The sequence below is a fragment of the Rhynchophorus ferrugineus genome, unplaced genomic scaffold (genome assembly GCF_030347505.1).
Source record: "Rhynchophorus ferrugineus isolate W39M unplaced genomic scaffold, kcgeb_rfMv2 rfM11, whole genome shotgun sequence".
Classification (NCBI taxonomy): domain Eukaryota; kingdom Metazoa; phylum Arthropoda; class Insecta; order Coleoptera; family Curculionidae; genus Rhynchophorus; species Rhynchophorus ferrugineus.
The window spans coordinates 11,399,665-11,418,114 of NW_027472590.1; the positions used below are offsets into that span (position 1 = coordinate 11,399,665).

The 18,450-nt window shown below is 34.2% G+C and overlaps 1 protein-coding gene across 4 annotated transcripts in view; it reads right to left on the minus strand.

Annotated features, from left to right (window-relative positions):
• Positions 1 to 217: 217 nt before the first annotated feature.
• LOC143204765 (ankyrin repeat and SAM domain-containing protein 1A) overlaps positions 218 to 18,450 on the minus strand; it is a 79,983-nt gene continuing 61,750 nt past the window's right edge. For 3 of the 4 annotated variants that reach the window (XM_076417561.1, XM_076417560.1, XM_076417558.1), the window contains 7 exons: positions 16,256 to 16,722; positions 14,459 to 14,836; positions 6,788 to 7,042; positions 6,580 to 6,732; positions 2,874 to 3,005; positions 2,646 to 2,816; positions 218 to 529 (listed from right to left, as the gene is read on the minus strand). In XM_076417561.1, coding sequence (XP_076273676.1) covers positions 365 to 529; positions 2,646 to 2,816; positions 2,874 to 3,005; positions 6,580 to 6,732; positions 6,788 to 7,042; positions 14,459 to 14,836; positions 16,256 to 16,722 — 1,721 coding nt within the window. In that variant the 3' untranslated portion in view covers positions 218 to 364. The remainder of the gene's footprint in view (positions 530 to 2,645; positions 2,817 to 2,873; positions 3,006 to 6,579; positions 6,733 to 6,787; positions 7,043 to 14,458; positions 14,837 to 16,255; positions 16,723 to 18,450) is intronic. The other variant, XM_076417559.1, reaches the window with a different exon arrangement.

Sequence of the window (18,450 nt, forward strand, 5' to 3'; positions counted from 1 at the left end):
TAGTATAAGGGATAGAATTTTACTGACTATTTTGATTTTTTTCTTTCTCTTTCATTATAATAATCGAAGAAGGATATATCATCGCCTTTACATGAGATATTTCACATTATTAATTTTTTTGTATACAAATCTATTCGGTAGTATAAAAACAATTTTCCTTTAACGTTTTTGTGCGATATTACGTAATACCATATACTGTCGCTTTGTTAAATTATACTTTAGATCTAGTCTGGCACATATAAAATTCCCATTAACCATGGGAAGTATCATTGTCTCGTAACTGAATGAGTTTTGAACATATCTAACGCGTTGAACAACTATCGTGAATGGTGACATAAATTTGGTGACTTGATGATTTTGATTACTATGCAGAAAATTCGGTACTTACTGCTTTCGTGGGCGTTTTATTTTGCGTACCTTGAGTAACGGTACCCGATGAGGTAGACGGTTCACCAGCAATGGAGAGGGTAAGAGGCATGATCTTCAGGGGGTGTCCGTTGAGTTTTATGTCGGTGGTTCGAGTTGAATCCTGCGAAGTTTATAAAATGTCCATTTTATTCAATACAGGATAGTAGGCATATTCAACAATTACAGAAATATTCTATTAATCTAATGTAATCGAAGCTTTCCAGGAAGGACTACGATTACAAAGTACTTTATAACGGAAGCCAGAGCTAAGCTGCAAAAGAAAATGTGTAACGATCATAAAACCTGAGCACTTGCTGCCTGGAAGAATGTGGTATGTGGCAGGTACATCTATGGACAATCCTAAAAGAAGCTTATGATCCAGCCTTTTTTTTCACACCACCGACCGGATTTCTGTGAATAAATATCTCGACATCTTCAGTAATTATGTTCATGTTTGTCTTAAGATTGATAATTTATTTGGTAAAATATAAACAGAAAATACAACAATCCTTCATGATAATCACTGACATATATCGGAAGCTGCACATATCGATACATACATTGAGACAACCAAAAAAAAAACCAGCTGACTGGCCAAAAAAAAAGGTTCTTAGGGTGGAAAATATATTAATTTTAGAAAAATATTCATTCATATTGGCTGTTCTATACTCGAAAAGATATATTTTTACCGATTTTAGTGATATATCAATATCGTTCCAACAAGCATACCACACAAACGTTATTTTGTGTGCAGCATTTTCTTGCATTTTTTGAAGATTTGGTATTTTTTTCTGCGGTCCCACAGGATCAAATGTAACCTAAAATTAAAAATTAATAGGGAAATAAAAGATTTGGATCCTTTCTAGTTCAAGTTCCTCGTTTTGTTACGTTTGTATACTGATGTTATATAATATTGGAGTACTTTTTCGTGTCAATTTAAATCTAATAATAAAAGAACTTTTTTCTTTTTTTAAAAACAACGCCGAGTTGATGATTCGGAGCAGCGTTTGAAGATGATCAAGCGTAATAAACCCGAGTTTTTGCGTCGATATGCGACAACGGATGAAATATGGCTCAATCATTTCATTTCGAAATCCAATCGACAGTTATCCGAGTGGACTACACATGATGAATGCGTTCCAGAGCGTGGGAAAACGTAAAAGTCGGCTCGTAAGGTTATGGCGTTGTATTTTGGGATGCGCATGGAATAATTTTCATTCACTACCTTGAAAAAGGAAGGACCATCAACAGCGACGAAATCGAAATCGCCAAAAATGGTCGCATTGCAATAAAAAGAAAGTGCTACTTCACCAAAACAATGCACCATGTTACAAGTTAGTGAAAACGATGGCAAAAATCCATTAATTGGGCTTCGAATTGCTTCCTCATCCACCGTATTCTCCAGATCTGGCCCCCAGCGACTATTTCCTGTTCTCAGATCTCAAAAGAATGCTCGCTGGGAAGAAATTCTCGTCGAATAAAGAGATGATCGCCGAAACTGAGGCCTATTTTGAAGCAAAGGTCAAATCGTACTACAAAAATGGTATCGAAAAGTGAGAGGGTCGCTATAATCAATGTATCACCCTTGAAGGGAATTATGTTCAATAAAAAAACTAATATGCCAATGCCAATAATAAAATTTTGCTAAAGAAATGTGTTTTATTATGGTAGGTCGCGGACTTTTCAATTGACGTTCATAATAAATGCATTTGACTGTGCAAATGCAAAATACTTTGACTTCGTTACGTTAGTTAGTAAATGACATTGCTTTTAAAACTGTTGTATTTGTATAATTGTGGAGCATTGTACATGATGATCTGTTAAGAGTGAATTTTAGTCAAGAAAGCTCATATGAACATTTTACAAAGGTTATTTCAATAATTTATAGGTATATTTGATGATATAAATAATGAAAATATGAAACAATTACACTGGAAGGTGTGAATGTATTAAAAATATTATAGCTCTTTAATACTTGTTCGGCAAATATTGAAATGGACGACAAGAACAATAATGATGATCATAGTAGAACCTGATATCATGGTCAAGAATATCTTCAAACAATATAGGTTTTTGACTTATTAAGAAATTATACGAAATTTATTTTTCTACATAAAAAAGGTTTATCAAACAAAATCATTACCAACACAAAATTGCAAATATACATACACACATGAATTCAGGAATCAGTACGTCTAAACGAATACTGTTATCTACTACATATTCTAATAACTCACCTTAAAATCCCTGCTGTGTGATGATACGGAGCCCGGACTAACCGCCGACTTATCGCCTCGGTTTTGGTCCGTTTTGTTTTTACATTTACTGGTGACGTGATCCCGTAAAGCCATTTGATAAGCTAGTTCAAAGGCTTGACCTAAAGTCAATATTATTTCGGTGGCGTAATCCTGCAAAGTATTAATTGAAAACGAAGATAGTATATATGATTTTCAGCATCAACTAACGGAATTCAAAGCCTGAAATACGTGGCAGTAGTGTAGATCATTGTCTTTGGTGATGTAGGCGAAGTAAGACTGTTCGTCGTCGTCTTGACAAGCGCAATTCATGTTCACAATTTCGTGTTCGCAAATGATGTTCTGCAATGCAAAATAAAATACGCGAGATAATCTCCCTGGTAGGCGACCCTGTTGTATATTGGAAGGTGTTGTACCTAGGATAACACTAATTGTTCGGCTCACACGTTTTAAAATCAGCTAGAAGCATCTCTGACGCGGTATCAGTGTAGATGGAATAAAGTTATTTATAATTTTTTGCTCAAAAAGTATGTAATGTGGAGTTTACTTGTTGCTTATTAATTTAACATCAATAGTAATAGATAGTGAGAGTTCCAAGCTAATCTACATTTCAGATATATTTCTTGCCAACCAGAGATAATATCGTCAGCATGGAAAAAGTTTATCACAGTTCCAACATAGAAAAGATATAGTTCAAATTATAAAGCTATCTACAAAATAAGTCTCCTAGCAAATGTCAAAGAAATAATAGAGAAGAAGGAAATAATTTAGACCATGTAGATAAGATTTTTGCACTTCGATTGACGTTTTTATTGATTTCTTTTTTTCTTTTTTGTATGCACTGTTTCCCACTTTCTCAAAGTGGTGGAAGTATGGAAGTTGAACACATTCCCGTTTAAAAAAATTAGCTTATTCAGAGATCTTAGGTAGGCCCCATTAGATGCGTGACAGAAGAAATAATTTGTCAAATTAATTTTAGATCTGAGCCAGTATTCGCCAAGAAGATTCATATTTAAAAAGAGTCATAGTAGTTTATATATATATAAGCTTCAAACTTCTTTCACGATAGGCTTCGAATTTTAGAACCAAATAGTTTAAGACATTATACAGGAAATACCAAAGTGTTGATTTCAACGGTACTCAGTTAAGGTAAGCAAAGTAATTCAAAGGGTACAGGAGAAGAACGTGACCTGTGAGATAGTATTATATGGGTTGATTCTGCCAAGCTGCAAAAACTTTTGCTTCTCTAACATGGTGTGTGTGGAAAAGATGAAATTTTGCAATGAAATATGTTACGGTTCCAAGACTTGACCACGTCTGGCATCTGTAAGTTTAAAATATTTCAAATACATAGTTGAGAACTTATGTGGTGATTCAAAAGCAGCGAGCAGATTCAAAAAAGACATGGATCAAGATCAACGTTGGCGATATTTGGTAAATAATATACAGCAGCATATTGGTTGAGAAGGAGACACTTTACCCGAGTTGTTTATTGATGATGATAAGGTTTATATATAGAATTAAAGAATAGTTTTGCAATATAAGTAACTATCTTGGGCCTCAACTAACCACACAAAAGTTATACCTTGGGCATTACAGTATTTATGCTTTTCTTGTTTCTTATTTTTTCACTATTTATACTAACGTAAATAAGCAATAGATAGACAAAAATATAAATCACAATATTGAATGAAAGCTCAGAAAAAAATATGTTAGGATTTTTAAAATCATCTAAAAAAAGTTAAAAAGGGTAAATTGTAAACTAACTGACTTATGACTATCTAGATGCGTTAGTTGATAGGCGTTGTGGTTGATAGGAAACACAATCCCTTTTCATTTTCTTTCTTTTTCCTCTTTCGTTCTTTTATGCCTATATTTATTTTTATTTGCATATTTTTTTCAGTGCGCAATTTTAAATGTTAACATTGGTGGCAATAACCACCGTACATTGTGCAGGTTTCGTGTAGATATTTTTTACACATAGTGCATTGAAAAAATTCGATTTTGTTTTCTCAAAATCTTCTAAACATTCTGCACATTGGCTTACCCCTTGCTGGGATGAATTTAACTCATTTAAAGAGTTTCGTTCCTTTTATTGAAAACTTTCATTTATTATTGTATCGTAAAAATAATGATGTATTAACAGAGATTTCTTTCAGCTAAAAGTACGATAATCAATTTATTTTAGGCTAGTAAATGTACAATATGTTAATCGAAAGTTCGAGTTAGTCAATTCGTTAATAGGGTTACATATTTATGGTTAGTAGTATATAGTGGTGGCTTTTTCCTTTGATTTTAACTATATTGGCTGGGCGTGATCATTTTGGTCTTTCTATAGTAATGTTTATTTATATGGTTTTTGGAGATCTTGTTGATTGCTCATATATGTAAATTATTTTAAATGTAGTGTTTTTATAAAAATAGAACGGCATATAGAAATTATTTTTATTATTTAATTTTATTCAATAATTTTTTAAATAAAATGTGTTGTTTCAAAAAAATGTCTATGTTCATTTCCCTACTATGAAGATTTCCTGCTATCTTTGGAATATCTAAATTCATACAATTTTTATTACATTACACATTTTTAAAAGCAAATTTTAAATTTGTAATATTTCCGAAAATATTTGTTTAATTTACATGCTGTAAGGAACCATATTGATTTATATTAATTGCACACTGTATTTAAGGTACTTAATTCGATAAGGATTAATGCCGTATTGCTTAAAATAGCTTCGTAAATAAGCCATTTTCTCACGTAAAAAGTAAACAATAAAAATGGTTAATGTGGGTTATCCCTAAAAGATAAACATATACCATCGCGGACTTTTTTGTAGACCTTTTTATGGTGTACAATACTGTAGTACATTAATTTGATCTAACTCGTAGGGTTAGGCAGCGTTTTTGCTAATTGCTAAATAAGCCTAAAAAATAGGTTAATTTACGACATCACGTTAGAAACCTCTAAAATTAGCAATGTTGCCTTAGTATATTATGCATGTATTATACATATAAACCTTCCTCTTGAATCACTGTATATATTGAAAAAAACCGCATCAAAATCCGTTGCGTAGTTTTAAAGATTTAAGCGCACATAGGGATATAGGGACAGAAAAGGCGACTTTGTTTTATATTATGTAGTGATAATGATGTTATAAAAATAGAATGGCTGGAGATATATTAATTATGTCTTTATTATTTAATTTTATTCAATAATTTTTTAAATAAAATGTGTTGTTTCAAAAAAATGTCTATGTTCATTTCCCTCCTTATATGTAGTGTCAACATTAAATCAATTATTTATCAAATTTGTGTAAATTTATTTATAAAAAATAATGATGTTATAAAAATAGAATGGCTGGAGATATATTAATTATATCTTTATTATTTCGTTTTATTGAATACTTTCGTAAATAAAATGTGTTATATCTAAAATTTTACAATTTTTATTTGCCTTGAATATATTTACCTGCTCATATATATTTTCGAAATTAAATCTTATAATTACGCTTAAAAAAATCTAAGTAAATAAAGCTGTATGTACGCATGCGCCAAACTCGGATTATTCTTTGTTTTAAAATTAAATGGACCTCAATATACGCATGCGTCAAATCGTGGCAACAACTCGAAACACGTTGGTTGATGTGAGGGACAGGGTAAGCTTACAAAACACAAAATACTGCGAACTTTGTTTCCGTACAAGTCGCTACATGATTACTTCGGTATCTATCCCACTTTTTCTTCTTCTGTATAGTGTATATTTATTAATCTTAATTAAACCCATGACGCTGGCGTGTCGAACATTGTTATAAATAAATATTCAATTATTATCACATCATATTTATTTAAAACAAAACCGTTAGAAATTAATCCAGATACAACACGGTCCCCTACGCGTTCTTCAATCAGACAATACCTTATCAGATGGGTTGATGAACTTCACTCCTTTATACGATATAGACAGAGTGATCTCTTCCAAATAGTGTCCCTTGGATTTCAAAATCTTTTCGATGGATTTCTTCGTCGAATCGGTACCTTTGAAATCCTTGATCGTCGTCGATCCCCAATACTGTAAAGACGACAGATGACAGTCCAACGCCTCGGTCAAACCGCGGCCTACTTACGTTCGCCGAATACTTGACAGATCCGGTTATGAGCAGGATTGGCTGGTGTCGCCACTGGCTCTTAATCGAATTCGTTCCGCCGACGAATATCTCGGAGCTTTTTTTCTCGGGTTTCGGCTTCGGGACGGGGGGCTGGGGGGCGGGTCTCGATTTTTTGTGGCGATGACGTATCGTGCCCGTATTACTGCTGCCCGTCGACGTCGTACTTTGAGTGGAGGGGGAGGGGATGTTAGGATTCAAGTGACTACTGCTTTTCTAAAAGGCAACGGGGCTTCATCAAGGAACATAAAATATTCTTAACTCATACCATGATGAAGATTGTTAAAAGAGAGACTTCTAAAATCTGTTGGTTCTGCCTGTTCATTAAGTAGTGTATTTTCTACCTATATACAACGTGGGGCAAAAGTCCCGCTACCATACGTTCTTCAAAGAAAAGATAAGTAAGTTTAGTTATCATAAGAAGTTTATTTGGTCTTTACGTTTTTTTTTTCGTTATGAATGGTGACCGCGATTCACTTTCGTCTCTTTTTAAGGCACTTTTCATGACATCCTGCAACATCTGAGGCTGAGTTTTTTCAATTTCGTGACGAATATTGTCTTTAAGATGTTGAATCGTTTGGAGCTTATTCACATAATTTTTGGATTTTAAAAACCAGTTCTGTTAAATCCGAAGATCTGGCTGGCCATGCTAAATCGCCAGTTCGCGAAATTAATTTTCGTAGAAAACGTCATTCAATAATTGAATTGTTGAACGAGCTGTGTGTGATGTGGCTTCTTCTTGGTGAAGCCATATGTCCTCTGGTCCTTGCTCTTCCATTTCAGACACAAGAATACTTCGAATCATGTCTTGGTACCGTTCAGCAGATACAGTAACGGCAACGAGTTGGTCATTTTCAAAAAAAAAATAGGTCCAATGATGTTTCCAGCACATATCACACCAAACAGTTCTTTTTAGTGGATGCAATGATGTTTCATAAATTAATTCAGGATTCTGTGTTCCCCAAAACCGACTGTTCCATTGACGGTTATTGACGTGGCCATTAACTTAGACGAAAAATCTTCAGTTTCACCAGACAGCCTTAGGATTGTGTTACTGTACTCACCTCGTTGATCAGGATCTCTCGGTAGCCATTTTTGAATTAATTTTTTACGAGAACATTTTCAAGTCAGTTTTCAAAATTGGCCTTAAATTGCGTGAAGAAATGTGTAACTGGGAACCACGGCTCCGAATTGATGTTTCGGGAGACTCTGCAACACTACCGCGCCAGAGCCACATTTTCTGCGTTACGAAACGTCCGTTGTCTTCCAGAACGAGGCCTGTCTGCCGTTGTACCGTACTGTCGAACATTTGCATGTAAACGATAAATTGTGGTTTTGTGAGGCACTGGACGATTAGGATATTTTTGACGCAATTTCCGCTGAGTGGCGTCTACACAACACCATGGTTAAAGATAAATTGAGCTAAACATCACATAACCAAGATGATGTAAATATAATGATTTTTGAATGTATGTTTTATTAACAATCTGTATATATTATAAAATAGTTACATACGAATAGCTATATCCTGATTAAACTTTGAATTTTTACATATTGTCTAATGTATTCATTATTTATTAATTTAAATTAAAAATGGTTGTCGTTCGACCTACGTAGAGTAAAGACGTGTTTGGAGCGACGGTCAGTGTAATAAATTTGAAAGTGTACTACCTGTGCCACAAATGCGATTTTAAAAAATAAGTAAAAACCGTGACGACAATAACAGTGTTAAAACTGCGCGTTAAATGTTTAGTGAAAATGTGTTTAAAACGATGGTCACTGCAATAAAGTAACAAAGGTAAAATTTTGGGGGCTGTTAAGGGTCGGAGGTGCATCATCTGTACCACAAATGCGGCGTTATAACGGTTCTGAAACAAATACCGGTACTGAAATTTTTGTAAAAACGTGAATTAAACTATTCATTAAATAAAAATGATTAATAGAGAGAACCAGAGACTAAATGAGATGGAAACACAATCCTCAACGTCAGGTGAAGCTTATCTGGCACAACAGAATCAAATCTTTTGTCAAGAAAACCATAAGAGAACGCAAAATGAGCAAGCTCTCTATAATGCGTATATTAACGAAAAAACAGCCCGACGGAATCTGGAAATTGCACTAACAAATATGCAAAAACAATTAGATGCACTACAACTCCTAATAAAAAACCAAAACACATACAATCCAACTAGCATTCCCGTAGTGAACCAGTGCACTGAAAACAAATTGCCTGTAAACTATGAAACAGACGAGGAAGAATTGCAAAAAGAAGTAGGCTGGATAACAGTTAAAAGAAATAAGAAACGAAAAGCAAACTATACACCTGAAGCTTCACCACAACAACCAAAAACCATTAAAGCACAAGAATTGAATAAAGAAATAAAAGTGCCGAGACCACCTCCAATTATAGTAAGTAATGTCACAGACTTTGACTTGCTATATGAAACAATGAAAACAAATAATATACTATTTAGAGCAACAACATTAAACAATGGACAAATCAAATTAAACGCCGAATGTCGTAAAACTTTTACGAAAATTGCTGAGTGCTTGGAATTCCTAAAATTACAATGGCACTCGTATGAAGATAAGCAAACCAGAGACATTAAAGTAATGGCAAGAGGGCTTCCACCGACAGCTAAAACTACTAAAATAGTGGAAGAGTTAATAAAAAATGGACTTAAATGTACTGACGTCACAAATATCCTGAAAAAAGAACGAAATAAAAATAACAATGGAGAAATAGTTGTCCTGAAGAAGCCTTTACCACTGTTTATGTTATCATTCCAACATAACACGGACATAAAAGCAATTTATGAAATTAAACAAATTCTAGGAGTCGAAGTAAAAATAGAACCTCTTAGAAAGGCAAATCTTGTGCCACAGTGCAAGAGATGCCAATTACATGGACACACACAAAAATTCTGTAAAAGGGAACCAAGGTGTGTAAAATGCTCAGGAAAACACATCACGGGAGAATGCAAAAAACCCAAAGGAACAAAAGCGAAATGTGCGAATTGCAATGAAGCGCATCCAGCAAGCTACAGAGGATGCGTAGTTGCGAAAACTTTCCAAGAGAGAAGAAATAAAATCAGTCAGGCTAAAGAGCAAAAAACAGTGACTCAAAATAAACAACCAAAAATGTACAACGAAGTCAACGATGAAATGACCTATGCTCAAAGCATAAACCAAACCGCTCAAAAAGAAACAAAAAAAGAAGACGTTACAACCAACGAACTGCTATTGAAACTTATAGCAAAGCTGGACAACCAGGAAAAGATTATTGAATCGTTTTCTGAAAGATTACTTAAACTCGAAAACAATAGGGCGGTGGCCTCAAGAACTAAAAATGGCAAGTAAAGACATCCGCATCGCAATTTGGAATGCTAATGGGATTCAGAAACATCACGCTGACCTACAAGTATTCCTAGAATTGCAAAAAATAGATATTTGCTTAATATCTGAAACCCATTTGACAAAGGAATCCTTTATTAAATTTAGAGGATATTACTTTTACCACACCATTCATCCAGCTAACACAGCAAGAGGAGGAAGTGCAATAATAATAAAAAATAATATATGCCATCATCAAGAACCCGGACTCAGTTTAGCAGAAAATCAGGTAACGGCAGTAACTGTTATATCTAGCAAATACAGGGTTACATTAGCTTCCATATATAGCCCTCCAAGATACAACCAAAAAAAAGAAAATTACTTGAATGTTCTAAACAACCTAGGAGAAAAATTTATAATCGGTGGTGATTTCAATGCTAAAAATACAAGATGGGGATCTAGAATGACGACAACTAAAGGTAATGAATGACATAAAGCAGCTGCTGAGCTAGGGTGCAGTTACATGTCGACAGGAAAACCAACTTATTGGCCTACCGATCCAGAGAAAACTCCAGACCTGTTAGACTTCTTTATAGCTAGAAACATAACCACTAACTACATGGAAGTTGAAGAAAATTTTGACTTAAGTTCAGATCACACACCTGTGATTTTGACGCTGAGTGAAAACATTATAAGAAAACAACAAAATCCAACATTAACCAACAAGAGGACAGACTGGGAAGGATTTGTTGAAGAAATAAACAATCGAATTCAACTAAATGTTCCCCTTAAGACAGAAGACCAATTAAATTATGAAACCGAAAAATTCGTTGCAGACATCCAACAGGCTGCTTGGAATAACACTCCAGAAATTAAAACTTCAACCAAAGGAATAAATTACCCGAAAGAAATCAAGGAAATGGTAGCTGAAAAACGAAAACTACGGAAAAAATGGCAGCAAAATAGAACACCTGAAAATAAGAATATCTTAAACAACATAACACAAAGGTTGAAGAGGGAAATTTTGGAAATTAAAAACAATTCCATAAATAACTATCTACGAAATTTAACAGATGACAAGAACACAGACTACTCGCTCTGGAAAGCCACTAAATACCTAAAACGATCCTGTCTACATAGTCCTCCGATAAGAAACATGCATGGAAGTTGGGCACGCAGCAACCTGGAGAAAGCAGAAGCATTCGCTGACCATTTAGAGAAAACTTTCAAACCAAACGAAAGTGAAATTGAACATACTTTACCGGACATAGACGGCGAAAATTCGACAATTCAATTAACAACTCCGAAAGAAGTCACCAACGTTATTAAAACTAACATCAAGCCAAATAAATCACCAGGCTATGACTTAATAACAGGGCAATTGCTGCACAATCTGCCAAGAAAGGGTATTATAAAGCTCACTAACTTAATCAATGCAGCATTTCGACTGAAATATGTCCCAGACGTTTGGAAAATGGCTGAAATAATAATGGTTCCAAAACCTGGAAAATCACCAAATGATATAAAAGCTTATCGACCTATCTCACTGTTACCGATGATAGCTAAGGTATTTGAAAAGCTCCTCTTGAAAAGATTAAATCCAATTATAGAGAGAAAAAACCTAATACCAACACACCAGTTTGGGTTTATTACCAAACATTCAACGATTGATCAAGTGCATAGAATAACAGATGTTATTGAAAAAGCCTATGAAGATAATAAAGTATGCTCAGCTGTATTCTTAGATGTAGCACAAGCTTTCGACAAGGTATGGCACAAAGGCCTCGTCCATAAGCTACAGAAAATATTACCGAAGCAACACACCGAACTATTAAAATCTTACATCTCAGCCAGAATGTTTAGAGTGAAACAAGAGGAAGCTTACTCTACAATAAAAGAAGCTAAAGCAGGTGTACCACAAGGAAGTGTACTGGGGCCAATTCTGTACCTACTTTATACATGTGATATACCACAAATCGAAAACATTACAATGGCTACATTTGCTGATGATACTGCTATTCTTGCTGTCGGAAACAATAGCGAAGAAGCAACCCGAAACCTACAACAGGCTACTGACGCTATAAATAAATGGACCCAAATCTGGAAAATACAAATTAACCAAAACAAATCTGTGCATGTTCAATTCACCTATAAACAGGCCGCGATTACACCATTGACCATAAACCACACTGTCATACCATACAGCAATAATGCTAAGTATCTCGGAATGACACTTGATGCAAAACTACGGTGGAAGGAACATGTCAAAAAGAAAAGAAAAGAACTTGAGTTAAAATATAGAAAAATGTATTGGCTAATTGGAAGAAAATCTCAATTAACTATACATAATAAATTACTTCTATATAAACAAATATTAAAACCTATATGGACATACGGAATACAATTATGGGGATGTTCCGCAAAAAGCAACATAAATCTAATACAAGTTTTCCAGAACAAAGTCCTAAGAAGCATCGTAGGTGCACCCAGATATTACCGGACCATTTATTTACATCGAGATCTTCAGATACCGACTGTCAATCAAGAAATTAAAAGAATTGCAAAGAGACATGAGGAGAGACTTCACTCTCATGTTAATTTCGAAGTATTACAACTCTTGGACAACACCAAAACCGGACGCAGACTCAAAAGGACCAAACCATTTGAACTTGTGTAGTGTGTTGTAGTGTAGTGCAGTGAGGTGCATTAGAAAAAACTCAAAGTGTTAAAACAATTATTATTATGTTAGAGACTATGTAGGACTGATGAGTCCTATTAGATATATACCTAGATTTAAGCTATTATAAGGACAAATTGTAGGTTAGTCGGCAACGACTAGTAACAATGTATATAATTATAAAAAAAAAAAAAAAAAAAAAAAAAAAACATAACCAAGATGACGCGTCATTAAAATGGTAGCGGGACTTTTCCCCACCTGTTGTGTCAGTTTAATTTGTGCAATTGAGATATACTAAGTGCTTGTATGTATTCTGTTGACTTTTTTTAACTTTTAAAATGCATTTATTGAGAAAAATTGCTAAAAGATGTATTACCAAAATATTTTCAACCGTCTTTAATAACTTTTCAACAACATACCGAGCGATATCATGTCGAATGAATGTTGTTGTCTTGGCGACGATCCAGCTATCGATACATTTACCATCGCCGTTAGCATTTCAAAATCATCTGCCAGTTAACACACATCGATTATTCTGGGGAGTTCGCTGGGCGGTGCTTCACAAGTCTTGCAAGGTGTAGTCAAGCGTTATCATACTAGGCGATGACTTTGAGTCTGTTACTCGCTCTTGCTGGTCTTTTTGCAAAAAGTTGTTAAATTTGGTAAATGAACGTCGGCGGGCATCTACGGTAACAGTTTAATTAGGATTTAGGGGCTCGTATTACACTACACCCTGATGATTCCACCGTATGCACAAGACCTTATGGCCACAAATCTTACGTGTCGTGTACGTCCAGTGTCGATGTGAGTAACTCTACTAGCCTAATAAATCTCTTTTTGGGCTTAGGGTTATCTTAGTGAATTCATTATTGGCTGATGGCCTAAGAAGTAATTAAACCGCAATGTTGAAATAATATTTTCAGTCAATACGTATAGTAGCTATATTTTGCTCTGCTTTCGTATGTCACGTACATATCATTCATTTCGAACTTTTTTGGGTCTCCACATACTTACTTGGGATCGACATTAAATGGAATCGTTTTAGATTATAAAAACTAAAACTGACAATGCAGATATGACGAGCAACGAGACCGTAAGTCTCTAAAAGTGTCGGAGAGGCTTCGGATAGGATGTTTATATCGATACTTCGCATTTTCACCAATAAATATCGCTGATCAAAATAGATGCAAGCATGTCAATTAACTTAGTTCAATCTCGAGTATATGTGATCATCCTTCTTTAAATTCGTTTAGCTCCAAGGATATTACAGCAGAGAAACAGTTGAGCAGTGTTACTAGACATGATCACCTAATGATCACTATTTTTTTAAACCGCTATATCATGGCTTAGATGGCACACAGTTTTGTAATGTTGAAGTGTGAAAAACAAACCGAAAATATGAATCCAACATCGTTCTTTCGACACGATATCGTCATGTTGCCAGAAAAATGGGAAAATATTGTACCGCTTTTCTCCTTTCTTAGTTCTGCCCTAAAGCATTATCCAGGGTAACCAGCATATTTTTTTTAATAATTATGTAAAACATACATTCCATAAATTATTTTATCAATTAAATTATTAATTAAATGAACAACTTTCGCACAAAAATTTATCCCACTTACCAGTAATGACGTTTCACTGCTAATCTCTTCCAATTTAGGACCAGTCACGATGCCATCACCATTACTAACACTGGCTAAAATCCTCTTCCTGTGGCCGCACTTCTCGATATCTAAAACGGCAGAAAGCTCCACATCCCATATTCTCTTAATCCTTTCCATATCGTGATAAAGATGCTTGTTAAAGGTGTCGAAGTAATGTTCCAAATGGATCTTTTTAAGCCACGTTCTCACGACGTTTCTGTCATTATTATTACAGTTATTGGGAATCTGATCGTGCACTTTGATAGGCAACTGCTTCACGGCTTCCAGAATGATATCGCGTTCTTCTTTGGCCGTAATACCCATTTCTATTAAGTCACTCTCCTCAAGAACCCCATTCTAAAAATTACGTGCCTCATATTTAATTGTTTTGTTGCATTTGATGTAAAAATTGTTTCGAATATTTTTATGTCAACAATTCACTAAATTATAAATGATTTTGAAATACTCTGTTTCTTTAGTAATTTTCATGTCACACCATAAAAATCAGTATATAATGCAAGTATGAGAAAGAAATAACAAAAACGTTGTTAAATGTCAATTTTTTATTGGATTCTATTACCAATATTTTTTTTAGTGTCTAGTACGTAGAAGTCGAAAGAATGAAAAATTTATAAAACTATATTATACCTCAGAGCAGCACTTTTTATAACCATCTCTTGTATTATAGTCCGATCTTCCCTGATACCCTCTGTACCAGTTTTAAATACTAGTAGAAGCGTTTTCCTTGCTCGTCACTATAATTACCCAAATTTTCAGAAAATCTATCTAGATGACTGCGAAGAAAATGTAATTTTATGCTCATATTTACTCTTAAAGTTTTGAAGCTTATTCTATCCTCTTTTGACGTTCATTTTTCGTTCGTTTTAATTTCTGCTTCTTGCTTTTACTCCTACTTCAAAATTACTGCATTTTTGTTTTGTTTAATAGTTATTTTTTGTTAATGAATTCAATATTTACCACGAAATACAAATTCGTGATTTTACCAATTTCGGCATTAATTTACTTCTTCTGACTTCCGTGACCTTCAATATCTATATCCATATATTTAAATACATTTACTTGTTCTCTTTTTATATCTTCAATTTGGATATTTATTTCTTCTGAATCTCCGATCACCACGACTTTCATTTCGCTTTTAATTATTCCGTATTCTCTTAGTGTCATATTTCATTTAAAAATATAACATTTTCTGGTGCTCTGATCCATAACTTGTTACATACTATATGTTTCTTAATATTTTCTATTTGGTTTTTTAAAATTTCTTCCATATTAATATTATAAATTAAATTATGTAGCTATGTTATGTTTACAGCAATGACAGCCCATCTGTTTCTTCAATTTTTCTTACAATTTTACTTATTCCTCTTTGAAGTTAAATGCCTTTTTGGGAATGTACTTTTTCCCCCATTTATCTTCGCTAAATATATGTTCTTTAATACATCTTCCTTGATGATTTTCAATTACTCATATATTTTCATGGATGTGTATAACCGAGAACTTTATAACGAAACAATAAGTAATATTTTCCAATCCTGTGAGATTCGTTAAGCTTTCTTGACTCTGCTTCTTGGTTCAACGTCTTGGCGTGAAGCAATATATATATATATATATATATATATATATATATATATATATATATATATATATATATATATATATTCTGAATTGTGATGATATATGGTAAAATGACCAATTTCCATAAGAATAATGTTATATAAAGAAAACTCGAAATAGCCAGATATTACTGCGCCTTACCAGAAATCCAATATCATCGAATCCATTAGACATAAATAGTCCCGCGTAATCGGCCATGCCCAGCCTCTGCAACCATTTTTCAACGGTCGAATCCGCATTATTCAGGCTGTTTTGAGAGCAGGAGATCGTCATTAGCCGGTTCTGGAATTCCTTTTCCAGTTCGGCAACAAAAACGGACTCCCTAACGATCCCCGTACCGAACGAGGCCATGATTTCCTGAATTTTCGCCCATTCTTCCTGTTCGTCGAACGGGCTAAGCGCCGACACGCGCTCGCCCTTCCCGTCTCTGTTCTCCTTGTTGTCCGACTCCTTCTCCGAGCTGCTCGATATCTCGTTGTCGCTGTTCAGATCGTCGCTGGCCGAATTGTCGTACACCCTTTTCAGTTTTTTTAGTGTTTTAGGGCGTACCGCGGGGATATTCATATTTAGGCTCTCTAGGACGCCCGTTGCAGATCCCTTAATAAGACCTAACAAAGCATTTACATCATTAGTGCTGTGTATGTTTTGTTTTTTCTTGCACTACTCTCCATAAGAAAATACCCTTACTTTCTAAAAATTAGAGTACTAGTAAATATATACAATGCTAGATAAAATTATTGTCTATTTATCAAGTTTTCGTCGAAAGATGATATAATAGGATTCCGGGAGATCATAGGGCGGAATTCATTCATTTAACTGGAATTAAATTAATTATCAAGAAAAGAAGATAAGGAAGTGTACTGGGGCCAATGCTTTATCTACTCTACACTTGTGATATACCACAAATGGAGAATATTACGATGGCTACATTTGCTGATGATACTGCGATTAGAGCTGTCGGAGACAATAGTGAAGAAGCCTCACGAAAATTACAATAGGCAAGTGACAATATAAATAATTGGACACAAGCTTGGAAAATAAAAATTAACGAAAGTAAAACTGTGTATGTGCAGTTCACCTACAATCAGACCGTACAAGCACCAATAAAATTAAATAATACTATCATTCCATATAGCAACAACGCTAAATATTTCGGAATGAATGTTGATGCAAAACTTCGCTAGAAGAAACATATAAAAAAGAAAAGAAAAGAACTCGAATTGAAATATAGGAAAATGTATTAGCTAATTTATGTAAAGACTATGAAATGTAAAGACTCCACTCTCATGAGAATATTGAAATATTGCAGCTTTTGGAAACCACCAGAACAGGACACAGACTCAAAAGAATCAAACCATCTGATCTTGTGTAGTGAGGTGCATATATTAAAAAATACAGCAGTGACATGTATAAACATTATTTCACCAGAAACTGAGATAGGGCCGATGGGTCCTCCTAGTTATATACCTAGATTTAAGTTATCATAAAGGCAATTTGTAGGTTAGACGGAAACGACTAGTAACAATGTATTAATTAAAAAAATTATAAGGCTCAAAATATAATTAGCAACCCTTGTACTTCTAGTAATATTTACTTAATGGTGTCTTACTATACCCTTTTTCAAAGATAACTGTTCATAAAATGTTCTAGATGTAACGGTAGCGTTATGTGTTTACTCGGTTACGAGTTATTGTACTTTGAAAAGTTAAGGTCAATTTAGTCATATTTAGTTTTCATACATTATTTAGTTCACGTTAGTTTTACATTATTATCTCATTCGGAAGTAAACATTTACTTTCGCAAAATTGTCAAGAATTTTACATTATAGCACAAAAGTGTTTCAATTGAATTGAGGCAGGTTGTTTCAACAAAATACCAGATGAATTCATGATATTTATCGACAAAAGGTTACAGGTGTCTATGTGATTGTAGACGATTTGCGAACATTACATCAAAATTAATAAAAACAAAATTACATTTAAGACAACACAAAAGACACAAAATCAAAAATAATTGACCGAAAAGTTGAATATGAGCCCAGTCGGAAATTGTGAACTAGCAGAAGCGACTGAAACATCCAAAGATCCACATAGAGCCTGCATCTGCCCGAACCTTTTAAATTTGGATGATCGTAGTTTTCTATTCAAGATGTATTAAAGCAGTTAAATGCATTGGGAAATGAAATGAATAGAATGTATACTTTATTAAAGATTATATTTCTGGGAAAATATGATTGAAATATTTTTAAAAAAAGTACTGCTGAAATCTATTGAATCTTGTTGAGGACTGGTTGACAAAAAGCGTTAGTGGTTAGTGTCGTATGGTATGAATTTTTG